The sequence below is a fragment of the Salvelinus alpinus genome, chromosome 20 (assembly GCF_045679555.1).
Source record: "Salvelinus alpinus chromosome 20, SLU_Salpinus.1, whole genome shotgun sequence".
Taxonomy (NCBI): Eukaryota; Metazoa; Chordata; class Actinopteri; order Salmoniformes; family Salmonidae; genus Salvelinus; species Salvelinus alpinus.
In genome coordinates, this window is record NC_092105.1 from 50,384,599 (window position 1) to 50,409,494 (window position 24,896).

General features: G+C 42.7%; 2 protein-coding genes across 2 annotated transcripts in view; both read right to left on the bottom strand.

The window, feature by feature from the left end:
* Positions 1-24,896, bottom strand: part of LOC139547134 (zinc finger protein 271-like) — a 55,439-nt gene that overhangs the window by 18,801 nt on the left and 11,742 nt on the right. The gene's annotated exons all lie outside the window — the stretch shown is intronic.
* On the bottom strand, positions 83-21,198 carry LOC139547183 (DNA ligase 1-like). Its single transcript, XM_071356247.1, has 2 exons — positions 20,565-21,198; positions 83-283 (listed from the first exon to the last, which is right to left on the bottom strand). The coding sequence occupies exons 1-2, from the start codon at positions 20,950-20,952 to the stop codon at positions 267-269; spliced, it is 405 nt and encodes a 134-aa protein (XP_071212348.1). The 5' UTR covers positions 20,953-21,198; the 3' UTR covers positions 83-266.

The following is a 24,896-nucleotide window of genomic DNA, read 5'->3' on the forward strand; positions in this document are numbered from 1 at the left end:
TGTTCTCTGGTGTGATATCAGGCTGGCTGATTGAGTAAAACTCTTCCCACATTGAGTACAGCTAAAAGGTTTCTCTCCTGTGTGGATTCTCTGATGAATTTTAATGCCCGCTGATGAGGTGAATCTCTTCCCACAATCAGAGCAGCAGTGAGTTCTCTTCCCTGTGGGTCTCTGCTGGTGTTTCTTGAGGTGTTCTAATGTGGAGAGACTTCTCTGCCTTGTCAGCTTCATGAGGTTGTTGAGGCTCCCCAGAGGATCCACGATAGTCACTTCTCTATCCTGCCTGAACAACAAAGTCAAACAGATGGTTAAAGGCCCACAAAATGAGCAAGAATAGTCATATTTTGTCTTGTTTTCACATTAGTAGTAACATCGATGATTGAGTTATTCAACCCTAAGCAAGTTATGAAACCCTAAGCAATATGCCAGACGACTTTTGGTCTCCAATATAGGACAATTTCTGTGTTTGCTAAAATTGCGGCACAAGGGCGATGCACAAGCAATTTGGTTGTAGAAACTCCTCCCTGCTAATGAGGAAAGCGATAGTTATGGATGTAGTATATCTGCCTGGAGCAAAAATGGTGAGCAAAGATTTTAGTTTTTCACAATGTATTCTGAATGTGAATGGGGGAAAACTCAGGGGAGTAACCTCCATTTCCAGGTTGCTTATGAGTACATTTCACACTACTTTGGATTATAATTGTAAGGCTTGTTTGAATGTCCTGCTTAATATAATGTTTGTGTCACCATAGCAAATAAACCGCTTTGAACTTAAAAAACACCTCAACCAGTAAAATGCTCTTTGGCTAGCTTTTCCATCAACCTGACAATGAGGGTTTGTACACTGTTTGCCAAATTGCCCATAACTTCACCTAAAAATAAATATAACTATGTTGTTATGTTTGTCATTTGACTGGCATTCAGAAAATGATTTCCTGGTTCAGTTGATGATAGTTGAACATGTGACTAACAGCTACAGTATTAAGAATTATGTGTAATTATTGAAGAACCGCGTTAATAACAGTATCCATTTGGGTGTTGTCAATAAAGTTACGATTGTTTTAATTTCACTTTTTTATTTCACCTTTATTTAACCAGGTAGGCCAGTTGAGAACAAGTTCTCATTCACAACTGCGACCTGGCCAAGATAAAGCAAAGCAGTGCGACAAAAAAACAACACAGAGTTACACGTGGGATAAACAAACGTACAGTCAATAACACAATAGAAAAATCTATATACAGTGTGTGCAAATGGAGAACGGAGGTAAGGCAATAAATATGCCATAGTAGCGAAGTAATTACAATTTAACAAATTAACACTGGAGTGATAGATGTGCAGATGATGTGCAAGTAGAAATACTGGTGTGCAAAAGAACAAAAAAAAGTAAATAAAAACATGCGGATGAGGTAGGCAGTTGGATGGGCTATTAACAGATGGGCTGTGTACAGCTGCAGCGATCGGTAAGGTGCTCAGATAGCTGATGCTTAAAGTTAGTGAGGGAGATATAAGTCTCCAACTTCAGCGATTTTTGCAATTCGTTCCAGTCATTGGCAGCAGAGAACTGGAAGGAAATGCGGCCAAAGTAGGTGTTGGCTTTGGGGATGACCAGTGAGATATACCTCCTGGAGCGCGTGCTATGGGTGGGTGTTGCTATGGTGACCAGTGAGCTGAGTGAAGGCGACCTAGCAAAGACTTGTAGATGACCTGGAGCCAGTGGGTTTGGCGACGAATATGTAGCGAGGGACAGCCGTCGAGAGCATACAGGTCCTAGTGGTGGGTGGTATATGGGGCTTTGGTGACAAAACAGATGGCACTGTGATAGACTGCATCCAGTTTGCCGAGTAGAGTGTTGGAGGCTATTTTGAAAATGACATCGCCGAAGTCAAGGATCGGTAGGATAGTCAGTTTTACGAGGGTATGTTTGGCAGCGTGAGTGAAGGAGGCTTTGTTGTGAAATAGGAAGCCGATTCTAGATTTAATTTTGGATTGGAAATGCTTAATATTAGTCTGGAAGTAGAGTTTACAGTCTAGCCAGACACCTAGGTATTTATAGTTGTCCACATATTCTAAGTTAGAACCGTCCAGAGTAGTGATGCTGGACGGGCGGGTGCAGGAAGCGATCGGTTGAAGAGCATGCATTTAGTTTTGCTAGCGTTTAAGAGCAGTTGGAGGCCACGGATGGAGTGTTGTATGGCATTGAAGCTCATTTTGAGGTTTGTTAACACAGTGTCCAAAGAAGGGCCAGATGTATACAGAATGGTGTCGTCTGTGTAGAGGTGGATCAAGGAATCACCCGCAGCAAGAGCAACATCGTTGGTATATACAGAGAAAAGAGTCGGTCCGAGAATTGAACCCTGTGGTACCTCCATAGAGACTGCCAGTGGTCCGGACAACAGGCCCTCCGATTTTACACACTGAACTCTGTCTGAGAAGTAGTTGGGGAACCAGGCGAGTCAATCATTTGAGAAACGAAGGCTGTTGAGTCTGCCGATAAGAATACGGTGATTGACAAAGTTGAAAGCCTTGGCCAGGTTGATGAAGACGGCTGCACAGTACTGTCTTTTATCGATGGCTGTTAGGATATCGTTTAGTACCTTGAGCTTTTCTGAGGTGCACCCGTGACCAGCTCGGAAACTGGATTGCACAGCGGAGATGGTACGGTGGGATTCAAAATGGTCAGTGATCTGTTTGTTAACTTGACTTTTGAAGACTTTAGAACGGCAAGGCAGGATGGATATAGGTCTGTAGCAGTTTGGGTCTAGAGTGTCACCCCCTTTAAAGAGGGGGATGACCGCGGAAGCGTTCCAATCTTTAGGAATCTCGGACGATATGAAAGAGAGGTTGAACAGACTAGTAATAGGGGTTGCCACAATGGCGGTGGATAATTTTAGAAAGAGAGGGTCCAGATTGTCTAGCCCAGCTGATTTGTACGGGTCCAGGTTTTGCAACTCTTTCAGAACATCAACTATCTGGATTTGGGTGAAGGCGAAGCTGGGGAGGCTTGGGGAAGTAGCTGCGGGGGGTGGGGAGCTGTTGGCCGGGGTTGGGGTAGCCAGGAGGAAAGCATGGCCAGCCGTAGAGAAATGCTTATTGAAATTCTCGATTATCGTAGAGTTATAGGTGGTGACAGTGTTTCCTAGCCTCAGTGCAGTGGGCAGCTGGGATGAGGTGCTCTTATTCTCCATGGACTTTACAGTGTCCCAAAACTTTTTGGAGATATTTGCATCCCGTAGCTCTTTCTGTTTGAAAAAGCTAGCCTTTGCTTTCCTAACTGACTGTGTGTATTGGTTCCTGACTTCTCTGAAAAGTTGCATATCGCGGAGACTATTCAATGTTTTTGTGCTGGTCGAGGGCAGTCAGGTCTGGAGTGAACCAAGGACTATATCTGTTCTTAGTTCTATATTTTTTGAAAGGGGCATGCTTATTTAAGGTGGTGAGGAAATTACAATTAAAGAACAACCAGGCATCCCCTACTGACGGGATGAGGTCAATATCCTTCCAGGATACCCGGGCCAGGTCGATTAGAAAGGCCTGCTCGCAGAAGTGTTTTAGGGAGCGTTTGACAGTGATGAGGGGTGGTCATTTGACCGCCGACCCATAACGGATGCAGGCAATGAGGCAGTGATCGCTGAGATCCTGATTGAAAACAGCAGAGGTGTATTTGGAGGGCAAGTTGGTCAGGATAATATCTATGAGGGTGCCCATGTTTACAGATTTAGGGTTGGACCTGGTGGGTTCCTTGATAATTTGTGTGAGATTGAGGGCATCTAGCTTGGATTGTAGGACGGCCGGGGTGTTAACCTCACTAGGGTAGGGGGCACTATTTTCACCTCCGGATGAAAAGCGTGCCCAAAGTAAACTTGGTAGATTTGGATAAAAAAGACTCTAAAGTTTCCAAAACTGTTAAAATAATGTCTGAGTATAACAGAACTGATATGACAGGCAAAAACCTGACAAAAATCCATCCAGGAAGTGGGACTTTTATATTTTTGTAGTTTTCCATTGACTGCCTATACAGATTCCATTTACTTAGGACTCAAATTGCACTTCCTATGGCTTCCACTAGATGTCAGTCTTTAGAAATTGTTTCAGGCTTGTATTCTGAAAAATGAGAGCGTAAGACCACTCTGAATGAGTGGACCATTCAGTGTCCCAGAGATTTTTCATGCACGAGACCGAGAGCACCTTTCTTGTTGTCGTGTCTTTGCTATCGTTAAATTGAAGACTTACTAGTTTTTATCATAGATTCCTATAATTAGGGATTACGCATCACTTGAGTAATAACGTAACTAATTAACTATGAATTCGAGGGCACCAGGGAAAGTTATTAGATTACAAGGTTATTATTTCCCAATATAACCTTTCAGATATTTTCCTATCTGATCAATGGTCTTCTAATTCAATTTGTATTTACTCTACCTTACGTCAGTCTCATTCCAAACGTCGTAAATCGTTGATCTGCACGAACCCAGTCTTCACTATGAGTCATCCATACATCAATTGTCTTAAATCATTTATTTATTACTAACTAATTAATTCACAGAAATGCATAAACAAACAAACTTAAAATAGTTACATGAAATGGTGGAAGGAATATGCCCTAGTGGGCTAAACCGGCATGGCGGCTGTTAGACAAAGGGAAAGTTGCGTTCGACTAAGAATTCACTACAGAGTCCATAATTATAACAATTGACATGCTAATCCTTACACATGAACGCTCACTCATTCGGGAACAATTGCAATCAATATATATATAGTTACGTCCAGTGTGTGTGTCGCCTTGGTCGTTGGAGAAAAGTTCGTTTTGGTTGGAGTGAAGTTCTGTCTCGGTTGTGGATTGTTCAGAGGGACATTCGTTAAAGAATGATTGTTTCGGCGGTTGTCTTTCTTCGCGTTCAATGATACCGAATTCCTAGCTGCAGACTAGAAGTCAATATCAAAGACTTGTTATGATTCGTATAAGAGTTTTAACCACGTGGGATGGTTAAAAGATTCAACAGTCTGTTCTCAAACCTTTGTCCTCTCGTGATTGAGAGAAACATGGTCTGGATTGGTAATTTCTTAAAGTTGGCTTTTATTCAGATAGCAGAGAGGGGTGGTCCCATGGTCTCTGACCGAACTGGCTCAGGGGCGGTCCTTGGATTTAGTTCAAATACAACCGGGAGTTGTATTTCCTTCATTAAACAGTTCAACATCATATTACACAATTATACAAACAGTATCATACTCACTCATTCATTTTATACAACACACAGATGTAAACCTCATATCTGAGGTTATTATATAAACAGCGGTATGGTAATGTGGTCCCACAGTCTCACGTGAGTTTCCCACGTGGTGACCAATGGACATGTTAATAGCTGGACTGTCCACCGATCATTCCTACTTATGCAGGAATATGAAATATGTTCGTACCTCAAGTTCTGTGAGGTGGAAGAGAATTCCTTTGTCCTGAAAGTTTACTCTCTCTCTTAATACTGTTTAGCCATGAGGAGATCCTCAGGAATTTACAACGTCTCTCTGTGATCACAGCATGGGTTGAAGGAGCAAAGGGGGAGGCAGGGAGAGGGGGATGGGGTTTGCTATACCCACGCAGGCAACGTCATGACATACCCCCCCTGGTGGTTTGGATCTTGTTTGTCCTGCAAGTTACAAATCAACATAAAATCATGAACACGTGGTGTCCTGCTTGTAGATCATCGTTGCAGTCCCCTCTGGTGGTTGAACTTGGTAGGCTTCTCTGAAGGCGGAGCAGTCCATCACAAGGATGGCAGTTGATGTCCGGTTGGTGATCGCCGTTGCGGTCCCTTCTAGTGATGTACCTTGGTAGGTTCCCTGGAAGCTGCAAAGTACCCCAGGGAGGGCCAGGAGATGTCCTGGTTGGTGATCGCCGTTGTGGTCCCCCCCTTGGTGGTTTACCTTGGTAGGCTCTCTGACAGCGGGCATGCCGCCACAAGGATGGGCCGTGGGTGTCCGGATTTGGGGTCGCCGTTCCGGACCCGTCGTCTGGTTGTCGTCCAGACTGGAAGATCTGAGCAGTAACTTAGGCAGATGTTAACAACGCACACACACTCATGAAATATATATATAATTACATTCATTCCCCAATGAGCGGCGTTGTGGCACTAAGTGAATGTTGTATGGGGAAGTTGTTTATGGCTCTATCACTTCCTAAATGTCAAAGGAACTGAACCGAAAAGGAATGAAAGCATAAACTAAAAAAAAAATACAAAATATAGTTCTCACACAAAAATCATCTAATTGGACTGTATTCTATATACGTCCAATGTTCTGGCAAAATGACTATCATGGCATTGTCTCTAACGCCATATCTAGGGTTTTCCTACTTGGTGTGTTGCTTAGGCACTATCCTAAGTTGATAACTATATGATAACTTTACAGCTGTAAGGCACTAGTTTTGGGCAGTCTACAGGGATGACCTATGGACTTCTGGGATGGAAACTGGTGAGTGCTGTAGAGACAAAGGCCTAGAAGTAAATGTTCAACTTTACTAAGGCTGGTATTTTGCTTGGACCCTTAAGTGATCCTAGCATAAATCCTAATTGGATGTTCCGTTGTGCATGTGCGTTTATGCTTAAACAAGCGCGCATGTCAAGGGAAGAAAACCAAGTATCCTGGCAGATTACAACTTGTTCAGAAAGAGTCTGACGTAGTCAGGAAATTTTCAGGTCGATGCCTGGAGGTCAGTCAGAATTGGTGTCGAGGGAGTCTGTAGTAGTTTTTACTAAGTCACTGTGTCTTCCACTATTGTAGTGGTGATAGGTATGAAGTCTATTTCATAGCTATGTTATCCACGGAGGAGCTGACCTCACGACGGAAGTACTCTTTAAGTATTAGACCCGTCGTACGTGGTGTGATCATGGTTGTTGATTCTAATAATTTTCCTCCTGAATGAAGGATTCTATTTATTAGTGGCATGTGTGTTAACCATTGGAAGAGTGCACTGGAGATTCCCTTCCCTGTGTTGCACTCTGAGTGACTCCTATGTCGCTATTGTCAAGGGTAATTTGATTGGTTAGGTCTCTAACCTTCTTACTGATTGTAGTTAGACTGACTGTTGCTGGTATTGGTACTGGTGCTCAAAGGGACCATTTATCCTACCGATTTATTTTGAAATATTATACTACCGGAACACATGATTGGAGCATTTTACTAGTTGTATTGTAGTTGAACCGACGCATGGCAAGGAATGATTACTATTGCCATTTGTTTTGGAGGTGGACAAGTCCACTGGACTTCCTTTACGACCAGTGTGGTACACCTCAGTACTATTTTTAGATGTGCTCTAAAATAATCCCCGTCTAGGGGCCTGTCTGGTCCTCAATGTTCTCATTGGGGAGTTTACAACTAGATTTGATTTATGCTCTGGCGGCCTCGTACGGTGTTGTCCGTAGTCTTGACCCCCCCACCGGCCTCGATGAGGCTCATCATGGGTCTGGGCTACTATTCCCCCCCTTTGTGTCTCGGGACCCCCCCACCAGCGGGCGGTGTTGGTGTCCGAGGCGCAAATGAAAAGATCGGACCCGATGTACGAGTTGTCAGCGGCCGCGTTGTTATGAGAATGGCTGTAACCTTTCAACCAAATCTCCTGGTGTTTGTGCTTCAAAACGCTCAGTGGCTGTCGAGGCATGTCAGTCACCACCGCGTGTGGCAACCTCTTCAGTACCTGCGAACTGAGACGAGGATATCGGTCTGTGATATCGCAAAGTATTTCACCAGTGGGAATCATCGGGTCAGTTGCTGGACTGACGCCATTAGTGTCATTGTAAGGGTTGACAGTCCCCAACAAAGCGGAAGGTGTATCATCGGAAGCAGAGTATACTCTGCGCATCGATGTTTTTCTTGCTGAGACGGCCGCAGTGCTTGCGGAAATGTCTGAAGGGCAAGAGGAGTTCATCTCAACTACCGTATTGCACGACTGCACGGAGGAGGGAAGTTGCTTATTAACAGAGATAGCTGGCTCGAAATCATGAAAAGAATGGTCAATCAGGTTGGCTGATGGAATGTGTCGAGATATTGTAATATCTCTTTGGATCGGATTCTGCACCAAGAGGTTTTTAAACGTCTTTTTCCCAAGGGGTGCTATCGACAGATATCCCTCGTGACTGACTGCGTTGCAGCTAGCGTTAGGGGAAGACAGTGTGGTCAGTGGAGAAGGCAGGGTGGCCTGTGACCATACCTGGTTGGTTTTCCAATCCATCAATGGGAGTAACCGATCCATCAAGTCTGCTCCAAGTAGCAGGGGTACGGTTTTGAGGCTGGTAACGTACACAGGGTGAATGAGCGATACGTCCTTGAAGTGTAGTTTCAGCATGACTCTCAATGTGAGAGGCGAGGTAGTCTGAGTGACCCCTCGAAGTGTAGTGTCGCATCGTTCCACTTTTAACCAACGTTTAGTTGGCTTCAAAGCCTTTTTGAGATCATCAAACAATGTTTGAGAGATGAGTGATATTGTCGCACCCGAATCAATTAGCGCATGGCAAGTTAAGCAGTCCTCCAGGACTGTTTCCAGGTACGGTCGTTTCGATTCGTGGTTAGTGGACATATTCCCCACAAAGTGGAGTGATTGTTCGCAACGACGTGATGTGTCAATTCTGTTCAAGGTGGAAGCAGATCGACTTTTACGATTTTGAGTGGGCTTGGCTTTAACGAAGCGTTTTACCTTTTTCTTCGCAACCTTTGTATCAGAGTCTATAGACAAAGCCCGGGGGCTTGTTTCTTGATCAAGCGGGCCCTGGATAGGGTCTTGAATGAGAGCGGGAGAAATTTGAACTTTAACGTCCTTGCTATGGGTGTTAATTCCTGCGGACCTGGTGTCCGGTAATTCCCCGTCTAGTCCTTGTGACTTATCTTTTACCCTTTTCTCAAATTGTTCTCGCTTTAGTTCTTCCTGTAGTGGAACTGCTGGAGAACATTGGTGTACGTTTTGATTGTCCTTCAACCCTTTGTTACCCTTGTGCTCTGACACTTTTTGTGGGCTGGGTGCAGGAACGTAGCGAACAGGTCGATTGTAGCGGTAGTCATGTTGATTGCGACGTACTTTACAGTTATTTCGACCGCGGAGGTTATTGGAATCATGGTTTCGTGGTAGAAACTGTTGTTGTGCGTCATCTCTTAACGCTCCAATACCTGATAATGCACCCTCTGACTGGAGTGAGTGCTCCTGGTCAAACTTCAAAACCGAGTGGTCAGGGCTCTTAGCGTTGTGAACTTTTGATGCCTCAAAAGCTGTGCTTGCAAGCTCTCTGAGTTGTAAGATAGGCAAGCCAACGTGGGCGGCAGGGCCCAAGTAGGTAATGAAGGTAGGATACATGTTCGACAGGAACATTTGTTTAAACGGTAACAGGTCTTCCATGCCTGTTTCAGTGAGTAGGCCAAAGTAAGCTGAACGAAGCCTATGATAGTAAGCTTGTGGGTGTTCGTTCCGAGCTTGTTTAACGGTGTTAGCCAGTGAGCTATTGTGTTTGCGAGTCGCAGAACCACTGAATTCTACTTTCAAAGCTGTGGCAAGTTTAGCGTAGTCATTTAGCACGTGTTGCTGTTGTAGACGAATGAACCTTGTCACGTGTCTATTTGATGTTCGCTTCAACAGGTAAACCCTGTCAGAAGCTGTAGCGTTCGGGTAGCCATCCAACGCGTCCTCTATGTCAGTTAGGAACGTCTCAGTATCGTTTGGCTGACCTGGAACGGGGTCAAAGGTGGGGAAATACTTGACGAGTTTGTCAAGGTATTCCGCGCCAAGCGGGCGGAGAGGGTTGGCTTCATCCTGTGGAGAGATTGGGGCCGAAAGGCCAAGAGAAGAAGCCAAGCCTTGTTGTTGTTGGCCAAGAGGTGCAATATTACTCAGTGCCGAATGGCCAAGAGAAGACTGAGGGACACATGAGGGAGGCAAGGTCTGAAACCTATCGTCTTTACTCCTGTGAGTACAGGGCTCCGGTTGCTTGGATTGGTAGTCGCGCTGTAGAGCGTGACCATTCTGGACTTCGTCCAGATGGTACCTAAGGGTGGTATTCTGCTGCATTGCAGAGTCCACTTGAGCGCTTAGAGTACTGATTTTGGACATGTGAGTGTCACACTTGCTCCTTTCGGTCTCAAACTTATCTGTCATGGTTTGCAAATAGAGGTCTCGAGTACGGAGCGAGAGATTCAGTGATGAGATTTCCGCTGCTTGCTTAGAAATCAATATTTCCATCTTCATCACCTGAGTTCTCTCATCATTCATTTGGTCAGCAACTTCAATGAGTTCTGCTGATTTGCCATCCAACTTTGACATTATGTTCATTAACTGATCGTCTTTGGTCTGCAGCGTTTTGAGTAGAACCGTGTTATTTTGAGTAACGTTCAACATCACTGCATGCATGTTATCAAGTTGAGCGCTCCTGTTTGTAGATAACTCTTCAGATTTATCTAGTTTGGCGTGGACATCATCGTATTTAGTTTTGACTAAATCGAGTTGTTCCAGTAGCATTTGATTTTGTTCCTGTAGAAAACGATTTTGTTGAAGAGCTTGTGCTTGTTCATCGTCATACGTTTTTGCAAATTTATTTAATTGTTCAGTTTTCAAGCGCAGCTCCATAGCTAGCAGAATTTTTCCATTTTCTGCATTTGTCATTAGTTTCCCGGTTCTCTCCACCTGTCCCTCCATGTCTGCCATCACCTGCTTGTGCTTCAGCTGTGCACTGCGGTATTGGACAGATGCCAATCTCGGGTGGCAAGACATCAGAGCTAGACTGGAGAGAACATTTACGAGGCCTGCGCCTGATGGTTGATTTTGGAAAGCGCTGTTGTCTGCTTTTCCACTAAGGGCATAATTAGTGTTGGTATCGCTGCTGAGGTCAGAGATCAATACATTTGCGGGTGGAGGTTCACTAATTAGCGGGCGGGTGGGGATTACCCCCTCTGATGGCTTGCACATTATTAGAACATTTTGAAAGGAAAAATGTTTTTCCTAATTTTCCTAAATTTGGTTTTGGAATATATTGGAAGCTGCAAAGACAAGTTTAATCTATTTATAGACGTTAATGAGCTATCAGTACTGGACAGTACTGTGGAAGTTGGACGTGAATGAATTTGCAAAAGCAAATTGAATTAATTAATCAATGCCAATGATTAATCCTACCCGTGTAGGCTATCTGGGTATTAAACTTTAATTAACATGAGATGTGGCTTCATCTAGGTTATGATAAGTTTAAAAGTGTCTCATTTGATTGGAAGAACATTAAATTATGTTCAACAATTTAACTTATTAAATTGAATGAGACGATAATCCATACAATCTCTGTTGATTGGATATCATAAGTGTAACAGTAGACCAAATGTTTGGAACATTCAACACTGTGGTACACTTCCCCCTAAGGCCGAAACCACATGGGATTCCCGCTGGGGCGGGGCTTCTGTCAATAGTGGATTACTGACTGGCTTTTGAAAAACCCAAATTTTACTGATTGATCAATTTAATGATAAATCAAACCTGTATAGGCAATTTGTGAATTAAACTTTAATTAACCTGAGAAGTGCTTAATCTAGGTTAATATGAGAAGTTTAAGATGTCTCATTTAATTGGAAGAACCTAGAAAGGTATGTCCGACAATTTAAATAAATAAATTGAATGAGACCCAAACAATTGATTGCTGGATTATTTAACGTGATCCACGTTGTGGCGTTTCGCCACCGTCTTTTAGAGGGATGATACTTGCGGTTCTTTACCACCAGGATGCCGAAATGCTGCAAATCAAACGGAAGTACAAAAGGGCGGTGACTTCCGTCGCGCGAGGCGGAGGATTTTAAACAGCACAGAACGTGATATAGGTCTATAAAATTCGCCTCTAGAGTGTTAGCCCCTTTAAAGAGGGGGCGACCTCGGATGCGCAATCTTCAGGAATCTCGGACGATATGAAAGAGAGGTTGAACAGACTAGTAATAGGGGTTGCCACAATGGCGGTGGATAATTTTAGAAAGAGAGGGTCCAGATTGTCTAGCCCAGCTGATTTGTACGGGTCCAGGTTTTGCAACTCTTTCAGAACATCAACTATCTGGATTTGGGTGAAGGCGAAGCTGGGGAGGCTTGGGGAAGTAGCTGCGGGGGGTGGGGAGCTGTTGGCCGGGGTTGGGGTAGCCAGGAGGAAAGCATGGCCAGCCGTAGAGAAATGCTTATTGAAATTCTCGATTATCGTAGAGTTATAGGTGGTGACAGTGTTTCCTAGCCTCAGTGCAGTGGGCAGCTGGGATGAGGTGCTCTTATTCTCCATGGACTTTACAGTGTCCCAAAACTTTTTGGAGATATTTGCATCCCGTAGCTCTTTCTGTTTGAAAAAGCTAGCCTTTGCTTTCCTAACTGACTGTGTGTATTGGTTCCTGACTTCTCTGAAAAGTTGCATATCGCGGAGACTATTCAATGTTTTTGTGCTGGTCGAGGGCAGTCAGGTCTGGAGTGAACCAAGGACTATATCTGTTCTTAGTTCTATATTTTTTGAAAGGGGCATGCTTATTTAAGGTGGTGAGGAAATTACAATTAAAGGGAACAACCACGGCATCCCCTACTGGACGGGATGAGGTCAATATCCTTCCAGGATACCCGGGCCAGGTCGATTAGAAAGGCCTGCTCGCAGAAGTGTTTTAGGGAGCGTTTGACAGTGATGACGGGGTCCGGCTCATTTGACCGTCCGACCCATAACGGATGCAGGCAATGAGGCAGTGATCAGCTGAGATCCTGATTGAAAACAGCAGAGGTGTATTTGGAGGGCAAGTTGGTCAGGATAATATCTATGAGGGTGCCCATGTTTACAGATTTAGGGTTGGACCTGGTGGGTTCCTTGATAATTTGTGTGAGATTGAGGGCATCTAGCTTGGATTGTCAGGACGGCCGGGGTGTTAACCTCACTAGCGGTAGGGGGCACTATTTTCACCTCCGGATGAAAAGCTTACCCAAAGTAAACTTGGTTGATTCAGATAAAAATGACTCTAACGTTTCTAAAACTGTCACGATAATGTCTGAGTAGGATAGAACTGGTATACAGGCAAAAACTCTGACAAAAATGGAGCCAGGAAGTAGGACTTTTATACTTGTGTACGTTCTCACGTTAACTACCTATTCGGCCTACTTTGCTAGCGCTTATGTTGCACCGGAGCTGACACAGTGTATCTATAAATATAGCTATGCCTGTGAGTCATGTCCATCAGTGTGGTAGGCAGACAAATACTTCGGCTCGGTCACCGAACGAATATCTTCTAATTTCTAACCTTATTGGCTCTAGAAGTTAATATTGACCGACAGAAATAGTACCGTTTGGCCTAACGTACTAAATCTGGAATTTACCACTCACTGCTCTGACGCTAAAAGACCGCTACCGGAGGCGCAATGTAGCCTCTTCAAATAGGAATACACACACGCAACCAATTTTTATAGAAAGCAGTCTGTTTGTACAGTTTCTGTTTGCACAATTGATATTTGGAATTACACAGCAGAGTCTAATTCTATTTTAGATCCTTCACAGGGGGCGTCATATATGTCGTGTCTTTGCTATCGTTAAATTGAAGACTTACTAGTTTTTATCATAGATTCCTATAATTAGGGATTACGCATCACTTGAGTAATAACGTAACTAATTAACTATGAATTCGAGGGCACCAGGGAAAGTTATTAGATTACAAGGTTATTATTTCCCAATATAACCTTTCAGATATTTTCCTATCTGATCAATGGTCTTCTAATTCAATTTGTATTTACTCTACCTTACGTCAGTCTCATTCCAAACGTCGTAAATCGTTGATCTGCACGAACCCAGTCTTCACTATGAGTCATCCATACATCAATTGTCTTAAATCATTTATTTATTACTAACTAATTAATTCACAGAAATGCATAAACAAACAAACTTAAAATAGTTACATGAAATGGTGGAAGGAATATGCCCTAGTGGGCTAAACCGGCATGGCGGCTGTTAGACAAAGGGAAAGTTGCGTTCGACTAAGAATTCACTACAGAGTCCATAATTATAACAATTGACATGCTAATCCTTACACATGAACGCTCACTCATTCGGGAACAATTGCAATCAATATATATATAGTTACGTCCAGTGTGTGTGTCGCCTTGGTCGTTGGAGAAAAGTTCGTTTTGGTTGGAGTGAAGTTCTGTCTCGGTTGTGGATTGTTCAGAGGGACATTCGTTAAAGAATGATTGTTTCGGCGGTTGTCTTTCTTCGCGTTCAATGATACCGAATTCCTAGCTGCAGACTAGAAGTCAATATCAAAGACTTGTTATGATTCGTATAAGAGTTTTAACCACGTGGGATGGTTAAAAGATTCAGCAGTCTGTTCTCAAACCTTTGTCCTCTCGTGATTGAGAGAAACATGGTCTGGATTGGTAATTTCTTAAAGTTGGCTTTTATTCAGATAGCAGAGAGGGGTGGTCCCATGGTCTCTGACCGAACTGGCTCAGGGGCGGTCCTTGGATTTAGTTCAAATACAACCGGGAGTTGTATTTCCTTCATTAAACAGTTCAACATCATATTACACAATTATACAAACAGTATCATACTCACTCATTCATTTTATACAACACACAGATGTAAACCTCATATCTGAGGTTATTATATAAACAGCGGTATGGTAATGTGGTCCCACAGTCTCACGTGAGTTTCCCACGTGGTGACCAATGGACATGTTAATAGCTGGACTGTCCACCGATCATTCCTACTTATGCAGGAATATGAAATATGTTCGTACCTCAAGTTCTGTGAGGTGGAAGAGAATTCCTTTGTCCTGAAAGTTTACTCTCTCTCTTAATACTGTTTAGCCATGAGGAGATCCTCAGGAATTTACAACGTCTCTCTGTGATCACAGCATGGGTTGAAGGAGCAAAGGGGGAGGCAGGGAGAGGGGGATGGGGTTTGCTATACCCACGCAGGCAACGTCATGACATTGTTTACCTTTTATATTGACTTGAGCCTGTGGATTACTGAACAAAACGCGTGAACAAAACTGAGGTTTTTGGATATAAAGAGAGACGTTATCAAACAAAACTAACATTTATTGAGTAAATGGGAGTCTTGTAAATGCAACGATATGAAGATCATCAATGGTAAGTGATTAATTTTATTGCTATTTCTGACTTGTGTAATTCCTCTACTTGGCTGGTAACTGTTTGTAATGATTTGTCTGCTGGGCGCTGTTCTCAGATAATCGCATGGTATGCTTTCGCTGTAAAGCCTTTTTGAAATCTAACACCGTGGTTGGATTAAAAAGAAGTTAATCTTTAAACCGATGTATAACACTTGTATGTTTTATGAATTTTTATAACGAGTATGTCTGTTTTTGAATTTGGCGCCCTGCAATTTCACTGGATGTTGGCCATGTGGGACGGTAGCGTCCCACACGACCTAGAGAGGTTAAGCATATCCCAGTTTAGGTCACCTAACAGAACAAACTCTGAAGATAGATGGGGGGCAATCAATTCACATATGGTGTCCAGGGCACAGCTGGGAGGTGAGGGGGGTCTGTAACAGGCGGCAACAGTGAGAGACTTATTTCTGGAGAGATTCATTTTTTAAATTAGAAGCTCGAACTGTTTGGGCATGGACCTGGAAAGTATGATAAACTTTGCAGGCCATCTCTGCAGTAGATTGCAACTCATCGCCCTTTGGCAGTTCTATCTTGACAGAAAATGTTGTAGATGGGGATGGAAATTTCAGAATTCTTGGTGGCCTTCCAAAGCCAGGATTCAGACAGGGCAAGGACATCAAGGTTGGCGGAGTGTGCTAAAGCAGTGAGTAAAACAAATTTAGGGAGGAGGCTTCTGATGTTAACATGCATGAAACCAAGGCTTTTATGGTTACAGAAGTCAACAAACCAGAGTGCCCTGGGGACACACAGGGCCTTGGTTAACCTCTACATCACCCGCGGAACAGAGGAGTAGGATGAGGGTACGGCTAAAGGTTATCAGAACTGGTCGTCTAGTGCGTTGGGAACAGAGAATAAAAGGAGCAGATTTCTGGGCGTGGTAGGATAGATTCAAGGCATAATGTACAGACAGGGGTATGGTAGGGTGCGAGTACAGTGGCGGTAAACCTAGGCATTGAGTGTTGATAAGAGAGGTTGCATCTCTGGAGGCACCAGTTATGCTAGGTGAGGTCACCGCATGTGTGGGAGGTGGGACAAAAGAGTTCTCTGAGGCATGTTGAGTGGGACTAGGGGCTCCGCAGTAAAATAAAATAATGATAACTACCCTAAACAACAGTATACAAGGCATATTGACATTAGAGAGAGACATAAAGCGAGGCATAAAGCAATCACAGGTGTTGATTGGGAGAGCTAGCTAAGACAACAACGGGTAAGACAACAGTTAATCAGCTAAGACAACAACAACAGGTAAAATGGCAATGAATGGGCAGAGAGGGTCAGTTAACTACACACAGGGCCTGAGTTCGAGGCTGGGGCCGACAGATAAACAAAATAAACAAAATGGAGTACCGTGATTAATGAACAGTCCAGCCGGCATCAGCTATGTAGCCAAGTGATCATAGGGTCTAGTGAACAGCAATATATGAAACAGGGAAGCCGATATGGTAGTCTTTACTACGCTGGCCGGGAGATGCACCTGGCTCGAGGCTAACTGGTGCTAGCTTCGGGACAAGGGCGTTAGCCACTATAGCCAATCTGGTGCAAAGGTCCAGAGCTTACGGCAGGAATCCGGTGGTGAAGTGGCTTCTAGTCGTCTTAGTGAAGAGTCTGGGAGGCATCAGCTGTGTAGCTGAGTGATCATAGGGTCCACTGAGCAGGCCGGGAGATGGGCCTGGCTCAAGGCTAGCTTTGGGGCTGGACCACTCGGTGGCAGCTAGCTAGCTGCAATGATCTGGTGTAATGGTCCAGAGCTTACGGCAGGAATACGGTGATGTAGTGGAGAAAAACAGTCCGATATGCTCAGGGTTGATATCGGGCTGTGCAGACTGGCAGGTATTATCAGGGCTAAAAGTGGCTGGTGTCTGAGCTAAAAAGGTAAAGACCGCTAGCAGTGGCTAACAATGACTAAATAGCTAGTAGCTTCTGATGGCTAGCTGCTGATGGAGGTTCTAACTATAAATTAAAAAAAATAGCAGATCCGTATGACACTGGGTGAGGCGGGTTGCCAGAAAGTATATTTGATTTAAAAATGGAAAAAGAGATTGAAATATATTGCAATATATACAAAAAAATATGAAAAAAACATAACATTTACTACAAACACATCTTACTGCTACGCCATCTTGGATTACAAGATGACGCTCAGTTAAAAACCATTGGATTTAGCAAACTCTGAAATGATTTAGTATTTCTGTGCCCACGAAAACTGTTTTCCCAGCATAACATAAGGAGCCACTAAATGATACGTAGTTCGATTGCATTTCAGAATACAAAAAAAACTGTACAACAGCAAGATCCCGTATTTAAGTTGAAGTTCATCATATGACAAGCGTAACGTTATGACTATAACGACTGTTCCCTGAAGGAGGGAAACTAGGTACAACATACTATTAAATTCACGCCTCGCTGGAAGCCCCGCCTTCTACAGGTGATGAGCGTGAGGCTCGGATTTCTTCCTTAAAATTTAATACGGCTCTTCAGCGACCCAGGAAGGGGTGGGGCCAAACAGGTACCTTGTTTCCCTCCTTCGGGGAACAGTAATTATAGTGTTAGGTTCTAATTTTTCAGAGTAAATAACTCACGGACACTAGAGAAGCTTAACCAAGTTTAATTCTTCCCGAAGGATCTTTACAGCTGTAATTCAGACAAAAACATGTTCTCACCATCACATGTATATATACCCCACTTTGGACACTCCTCCTTCCCTCCAATCCTTACATCTTCAGGTTCGACAGGAAGAGGGTAACAGGATACTAAACCCTTATTACTCCCTTCAAGGGATCTGACCTGACCTCCTGACCTCAACCCCTCCTTCGCCTAATCCACAGATGTCCATCCGCTTCCCCTAAAGCAATCCTGTGATCTCCTCCCGTCCACCCAGCACATTCCACAGCCAATCTGTCTTTCTACAGATCTCACTCCTTTATATACTCTGCGTCTGATCTATCATGTCTTTAATATCTCAATGTTCAAAGTTTAGCCCAAATCCAACAATAGTCATAAAGTTACACTCCCTTTCAGTCGGTCAACTTCGGTAAAACATACTATGGGAAAATAGAATCATTCCCCACGCCGACCCAAACGGATACTAAATGAAACGGCCCCTGGCAGACCACCCAGACCTGACCCCGCAAGATGTGTCAGTTGTCAATTTATTAATTGTCTTTTGTTTGAAACACTCCTGTCAATGCGTTGAGTAAGGACGCACACCTGATTACCCATATAGAAGTAGGATTAATCTCCCTGGCCTGCACACAAATGTAGGCCTATAAATGTGCCCATTTGGGGATGTCTGATAGTATTTCTGATTGTCTATAACGCACCACCACTAATGAGTTGTGGAGCTTCGCAAATACATTTTTCTTCATCTCAAACACCAAGTAAACAAAGTCTAATCAAAATCAATTGCGAATGACAATAGTTCCTTAATAAAGTATTTTCGTAAAATATTTACAGCTCTCACCCTTTCGATAACCGCTCAGCATGAAAGGGAAAAATGTAATGCTCTGATCCAGTGGAAATGTCATAAAATACCTGATTACTTCTTATCCTTTGCACAAATAGCCGACAGCTGTGTCTGTCCCGAACTCACTGGCGCCGAGAAACTGAGGGCCCAAAATATTTTATACAATGTTGCAAGTTTCGGAGGACCCAGTTGATAGTTGATACAATGTTCCAAGTTTGTTGTAGACAGGCCATGTGCAGCCAAAGTGATTTCTGGGATATTTATTTATATCAGGATATTTTCTACCTGCAGAATGCAATGTTTATATTTGTAAGCTTTATGTAGGCTATTTTTTTTTACATAGTTGGCAATGGCATTAAAAGTTACTTTTAGATTTGTATAATTTTCATTTAGATTTAGATAGAATGTAGATTAATCACAGACAATAATTTTGAGATACTATTATAAATTAAATGAAACTGTTCCACGAAAATGTGCATATTAAAATCATAACTGGCACACAGATTGGTAGAAATGGTCAGATAAATTGGCACTCCAACTGGAAAAGGTTGCCGACTATTACTAGGCTACACCACAGCCAATCTGTAGTCTATTACTGAAAACTTCAGGAGCAGAACGGCAGAATTGACGAAGTCCAGCAGCGGAGGAGGGGGGGTTCTTCTGGTTAGGTTGGGGTGGCAGCGTAGCCTAGTGGTTAGAGCTTGGACTAGTAACCGAAAGGTTGCAAGATCGGATCCCCGAGCTGACAAGGTACAAATCTGTTGTTCTGCACCTGAACAAGGCAGTTAACCCACTAGGCCGTCATTGAAAATAAGAATTTGCTCTTAACTGACTTGCCAGGTAAAATAAATATAAATAAATAAATAAAAAAGGTTACGTCGACGACTGGCTCCCTCTTGTCAGGTTATGTTGACGACTGGCTCCCTCTAGTCATTTGTGTGTCTTATTTATTTAATCAAACAGCGTGCTTAAAGCATCAGACAAGTTCAGTACATATAGATTTTATAAAAACACATGGTGCGATTGGTAGAAAAAACTTTGAGAAGGGTTTAAAACAAAGGTTTCAAACCAATTCATGAATGTAATTGAATCTAGGTATGTCTTGCCTTTAATGTAATGGCATGAAAAAAAATTGGCTGAATATTATAGAATGACTTATCAACAGCTCTAATAATTTGCCCCCACAGGAAATCTACACTGGCAATTACAGAATATATTATACAGCCTCAAAATCTGTTTAAAACAATAATTTTGACCTCATGGATGGCCAGTCTTTGTATTCATAGTGTAGTGAATTCAGGTGGTAGTCCTGAGCTGAACTCAAACCTGGGTCCAGCGACTGTCAAGCTAACTCCTCATAACTGTTACGCCAAGATGTCTGAACTTCTTGACGAGGTCGCTAGGTGTTGGGTTACGGTTGCCACAATAGCTTTCTCTATGAATTTGAGTGGTTACACTTCTCCTTCCCCCATCCTCCAGCTGTTTACCAAACCAAGCCTCAGGGCAGCCATTTTGTTGCTGTTTAAAAACCCCACACAACCCAGCAATCTGCAGTTCAAACAATAACAAATCTGTCATTCCACCACTGTTTTGGTAATAAGATGATGGGGTTGGAGAAATGTAACTACTTTCAAAATTCATAGACAGACCTATGGATGCAAGGACTGACCATCCATGATATCAACATTATAGTTTTAACCATGTTGAGGCTATACAGTGTTGATTTACATTGTTTCTAAACATTAGAGTAAAAAAAGCTTATTTGGGGATCTGATGGGGTACAACAGTTGAACTAAGCTCATGAGGCATGTGTTATATTCTTCAAGAATCAATGGCTATAAATAAATAATTTAAAAGTCACAATATGGATGTAGCAATTGCAGATTTCCGCTTTAACACCAAACATCAGTTTAACAACTGCAGAGTTTGTGCCTCTGTTTTTAAGACAGTACTTACTAGTGTTAATCAGGGAACGGTTTCTCAAAACCATCTTATTGCTAAGTTCACCGTTAGAACCATTGGATGCCTGAAGATGCGTTTGGGAAACCGGGCCCAGATATCCAGTTTCCTCCTCTTCTTCCTCCTCCTTTTTCGATGTAACAGTCATCTCCCCCTCCTCCTCTTTCGCTCCATAAACTGCATCCTCCTCTCCTTTTACTGTAACATCCTCCTCCTCTTTCACTCTGAACGTGTCTTTTTTTTCTTTCACAGTAACGGCCTCACCCTCTACTTCTTGTTTTACTGTGACATCCTCCTCTTCGTCCTCCTCTTTCACGAGAGCTTCTTTCTCCATCCAGCAGCCCTCCCCTTCTTTAGCAGGAGGTGAGTAGCTTAGTGAGCTCATGGTCGGAGATGTTAGCTAGCTAGGCTAATGCTAAGTTAACCAGTCCGCTAACTGACTAATAACACCGTAAATATGAAATTAAATTGGATAACTAACTAGACGACAGAAGTGGGTTTAAAACACAGTGGCTAATATACACTAAAGCGTCTAAAGAGCTTTATTGGTTCGTCTATTTTCGCTAGCAAGCTACCGAGGTGTCTGACTTACTGTTGCTGCTGTTGAAAGAAGCGTTCCGTCCACTAGATTATACGTCACACTAACAGCATTGCCTTAAAGTCTCACACCGTCATCTGCTGACTGGAGTGGGTAACACATTTGAGTAAAATGTTTATTTTATTTTCAGACGCAGCTAGGCCTAAAATATTAATTAGCCCCCCCCCCCTAAATAAATCAATATCAGTCAATATATTTTTTCTGTGATTTATTTTTTTAGTCAACCGTTCCATCTCATCTTAAACTTCCTATCGGGTCGGAACTAGGACCGGGGGAGGCTGCTGCTGCAGTAGTGACTGTTAGACTTTCTTCAGCAAAGATTGCGTACAGAAATACTAGGAGAGAGGGGTACCCCTACACAGAACTGAACTGGATCAAAGATGGCGGACAGAAATACTAGGAGAGAGGGGTACCCCTACACAGAACTGAACTGATCAAAAATGGCAGACAGAAATATTAGGGGAGAGGGGTACCCCTACACAGAACTGAACTGGATCAAAGATGGCGGACAGAAATACTAGGAGAGAGGGGTACCCCTACACAGAATTGAACTGGATCAAAGATGGCGGACAGAAATACTAGGATGGAAGCAAATGTAAGGGATTATCACGTCATAACGAATCATGCAAAAAACATTTACAGTTGACAGGAATGTTAGTTAATGTAGAGACAAATGATTATGCATTTTTTTATCATAAAGTTCATTTACGAAAATTGCGATTTAGCCAGCTAGCTGACTAGCTAACATTAGCCAGCTAGCTGACTAGCTGACATTAGCCAGCTAGCTGACTAGATAACATTAGCCAGCTAGCTGACAAGCTAACATTAGCCAGCTAGCTGACTAGCTAACATTAGCCAGCTAGCTGACTAGCTAACAATAGCCAGCTAGCTGGCTTCTTTATGGGTGTTGTGACATGAGTATGAAATTGTAATTCTGGTTGTTTTAGGGACTCCTGAAACAACCAGCAAACCAGGCGGTCGTTTTGTGAAACAGTGGATGTATAGAATCTAGCTAGCTGAAGAATTTACTGCAAATTGAATGTACAAATTTGTAAGCTTGCCTTGCTGATATTTGCAATGCAGATAGATGAAATAACGTAGCTAGCTATGTTCTTGCTTATTGTGCAATGGATGATTAAAATACCTGTATGCCTATGGATGTGTAGCTAGCTATCTAGCCAATCTGTGTATGGACCCAAAGTTTGGTGTACATATTAGTTCAGGACCTAGCTATGAACCTCAGCTATCATAGCCATATGGATTGAGTAGAATATAATATCATGTTGTACCAAGGATGCAAGTCGTATATACATGTAGTTATTACCATGCATGAGATCCCTACATTGTAGCCTGTACATTTAATATATTCACTGATCATGTACTCTACCTTGGCAAATAAAGGTGCTGTTCAGATATGAATGTCTTTGAGATTATTTTTCAGTCATATCCAATACCAGGAGTATCAAATTCCAGTCTTTGAATGACACTGTGTCTGCAGGTATGTATCACAATTATACACTTTAACAGTGTTTACCAATCTTGGTCCTGGGACATCAATGATTACACATTGTAACTAATAGACTATAAACAGGATTTAACTAGTTAATTCATATATACAGAAATATAATGTTAAAAACAGAACACTACACTCCCTATGCATCATGTAAATACTCTAACACTGGTTCATCTCAATTTCTAATGCCCTTCATCTGCATTGATCTGGTAAACACAGGATAGGTGGAGAATTTCATCACATTACACTTCATTTCAACCAGTAGAGAATGTGAAACGCTTTATTGAAAAGCTCATTATCCAAGTGTTATAAATACAAGTTTCAATCTGTACTTCAATGCACATCTGTTGTGCATTATAAAAACAAAGGAAGAAAGAGGTGGCGGCGGGAGAGGTGTAAAAGTCAGAAAGGGAAAGAGGTAAGCACATAGGAGCAGGGAAGGCAGCACATGATTAATGAATAACAGTGCAAACGAAATATTCTCTCAGTTCATCATAGTTACATAATAGTGTCTCTAGTCGGCCCAAAGTTTATCTTAAAAGCAGGTGCGGTGGCGATGATGGGACTGGGGGTTGGCATCCTCTCACATCAAAACATATCTGCAGACGAGACAGATGGAGAGAGAGAGAGCATGTTTAAACCTTGTGTTTTTATTTTTTATTCTAACATCGTTAGTCATCAATCAGGAGGTGAAATGCAAAACTGACCTGGGATCATTAACTCTGGGACTACTGCATCTCAATCTGTATTTCAATGTAAAGCATCTCTTTATTAATACTTCCTGTATAATATAAACTGACCTTGGATCATTTACTCTGGGACTACTGCATCTATCTGTATTTCAATGTAAAGCATCTCTTTAATAATACTTCCTGTTGACCTGACAAAGTGATCTCTCATCATGCTGTGCCCTCTATGTATGTGCCCTTAAAATAGCCTGTTTTGTTTTTGCACAGACATTACACCCTTACCTAAACAGCACCCTCACATGAGAAGTAGAAATCAAAGGGAGAGAAACTATGAATTTAACAACTGCAGTTGACATAGCTAAGTAAATAGAAGAATACTCTTATTGCAATGTGAATGGCTTTTAAAAAAGCCTTTGGTTGTGCAAAGTGTAGTCTATGGTGTTGCCAGGGAAAAGCACCTTCTTTGAAGAAGTAGGAGGTGAATATCTCCTGCACACGGATTGCCTCTCATGCTGCGTTGTTGGACCCATCCTTGAAACATCCTGCAGAGCAGCAGACTTCTCCTCTGGGACACGGCGGCGAGCTGCAGATCCTCTCCTGGTCCTTGTGTCCATCCTCATGAAGTTACGCAGGACACAGGTAGCCTTCACACACCTGAATTCCTGCAGGAGGCAGTCCCAGATGACCCTGGTCACCCAACCTTGCAGTGCCCTAATCTTTAACTGTAGGCAATCGTTTTGAAGGAATCTCCAGTTACAAGGTATCTGTAGGAATATGTAAGACAATTTAATTATTAGACTGTTACATCACCAGGTTATTGTGGATTACTAAAGTATAATATCCCTGATAACAAATCATGATAACATTGGATTGATAGATGCATGGCCACACATATGTGCATGTGTAGCATGTGACAATAACAGGATCATATCAAGGATGGCATCACAAATGAATACACAAATACCACTTGAAGCTTCATAATGAGTTGATCATTTGAATCAGCTGTGCAGTGCTACGGAAAAAACTAAAATGTACCCCTCTTTGAGTCCCCAGGACTGAGAACCACTGCTCTTCATTGGGACCTCTTCATATGTAGACTGGCTTTCATAGCGCTCTTTATCTGAGGACAGAAAACCTCACAAGAAACAGACTTCATTATAGTCAAATTACACCGCGCTGAATATTATGTTACTATTATCTCTGTCCTCAATTCTAGGGACAGGAACTACACAAATGTACCTGCCCTATCCAGAATCGCCTACTCTCTCTGACAGTTGGGGCTGCTATCCTTTCACCCTCCTCCATGGCTGTTCACTAGCTACCTACAAATGCATTTTGAGTTTTTATCACTGTTTTATCACTGTTTTTTACAGTGATAAATACAACAGCAAAGTTTGTCACCAGAGCGTTTTAGAGGATATTACTATTTAACTATGTACCCATTTAATAACCAGACCTTCATACAAACTTGCTCTGCTGAATTCTTGACGGAGTCACAACGGGCGGCCTAAGCGGCATCTAGTCCATCT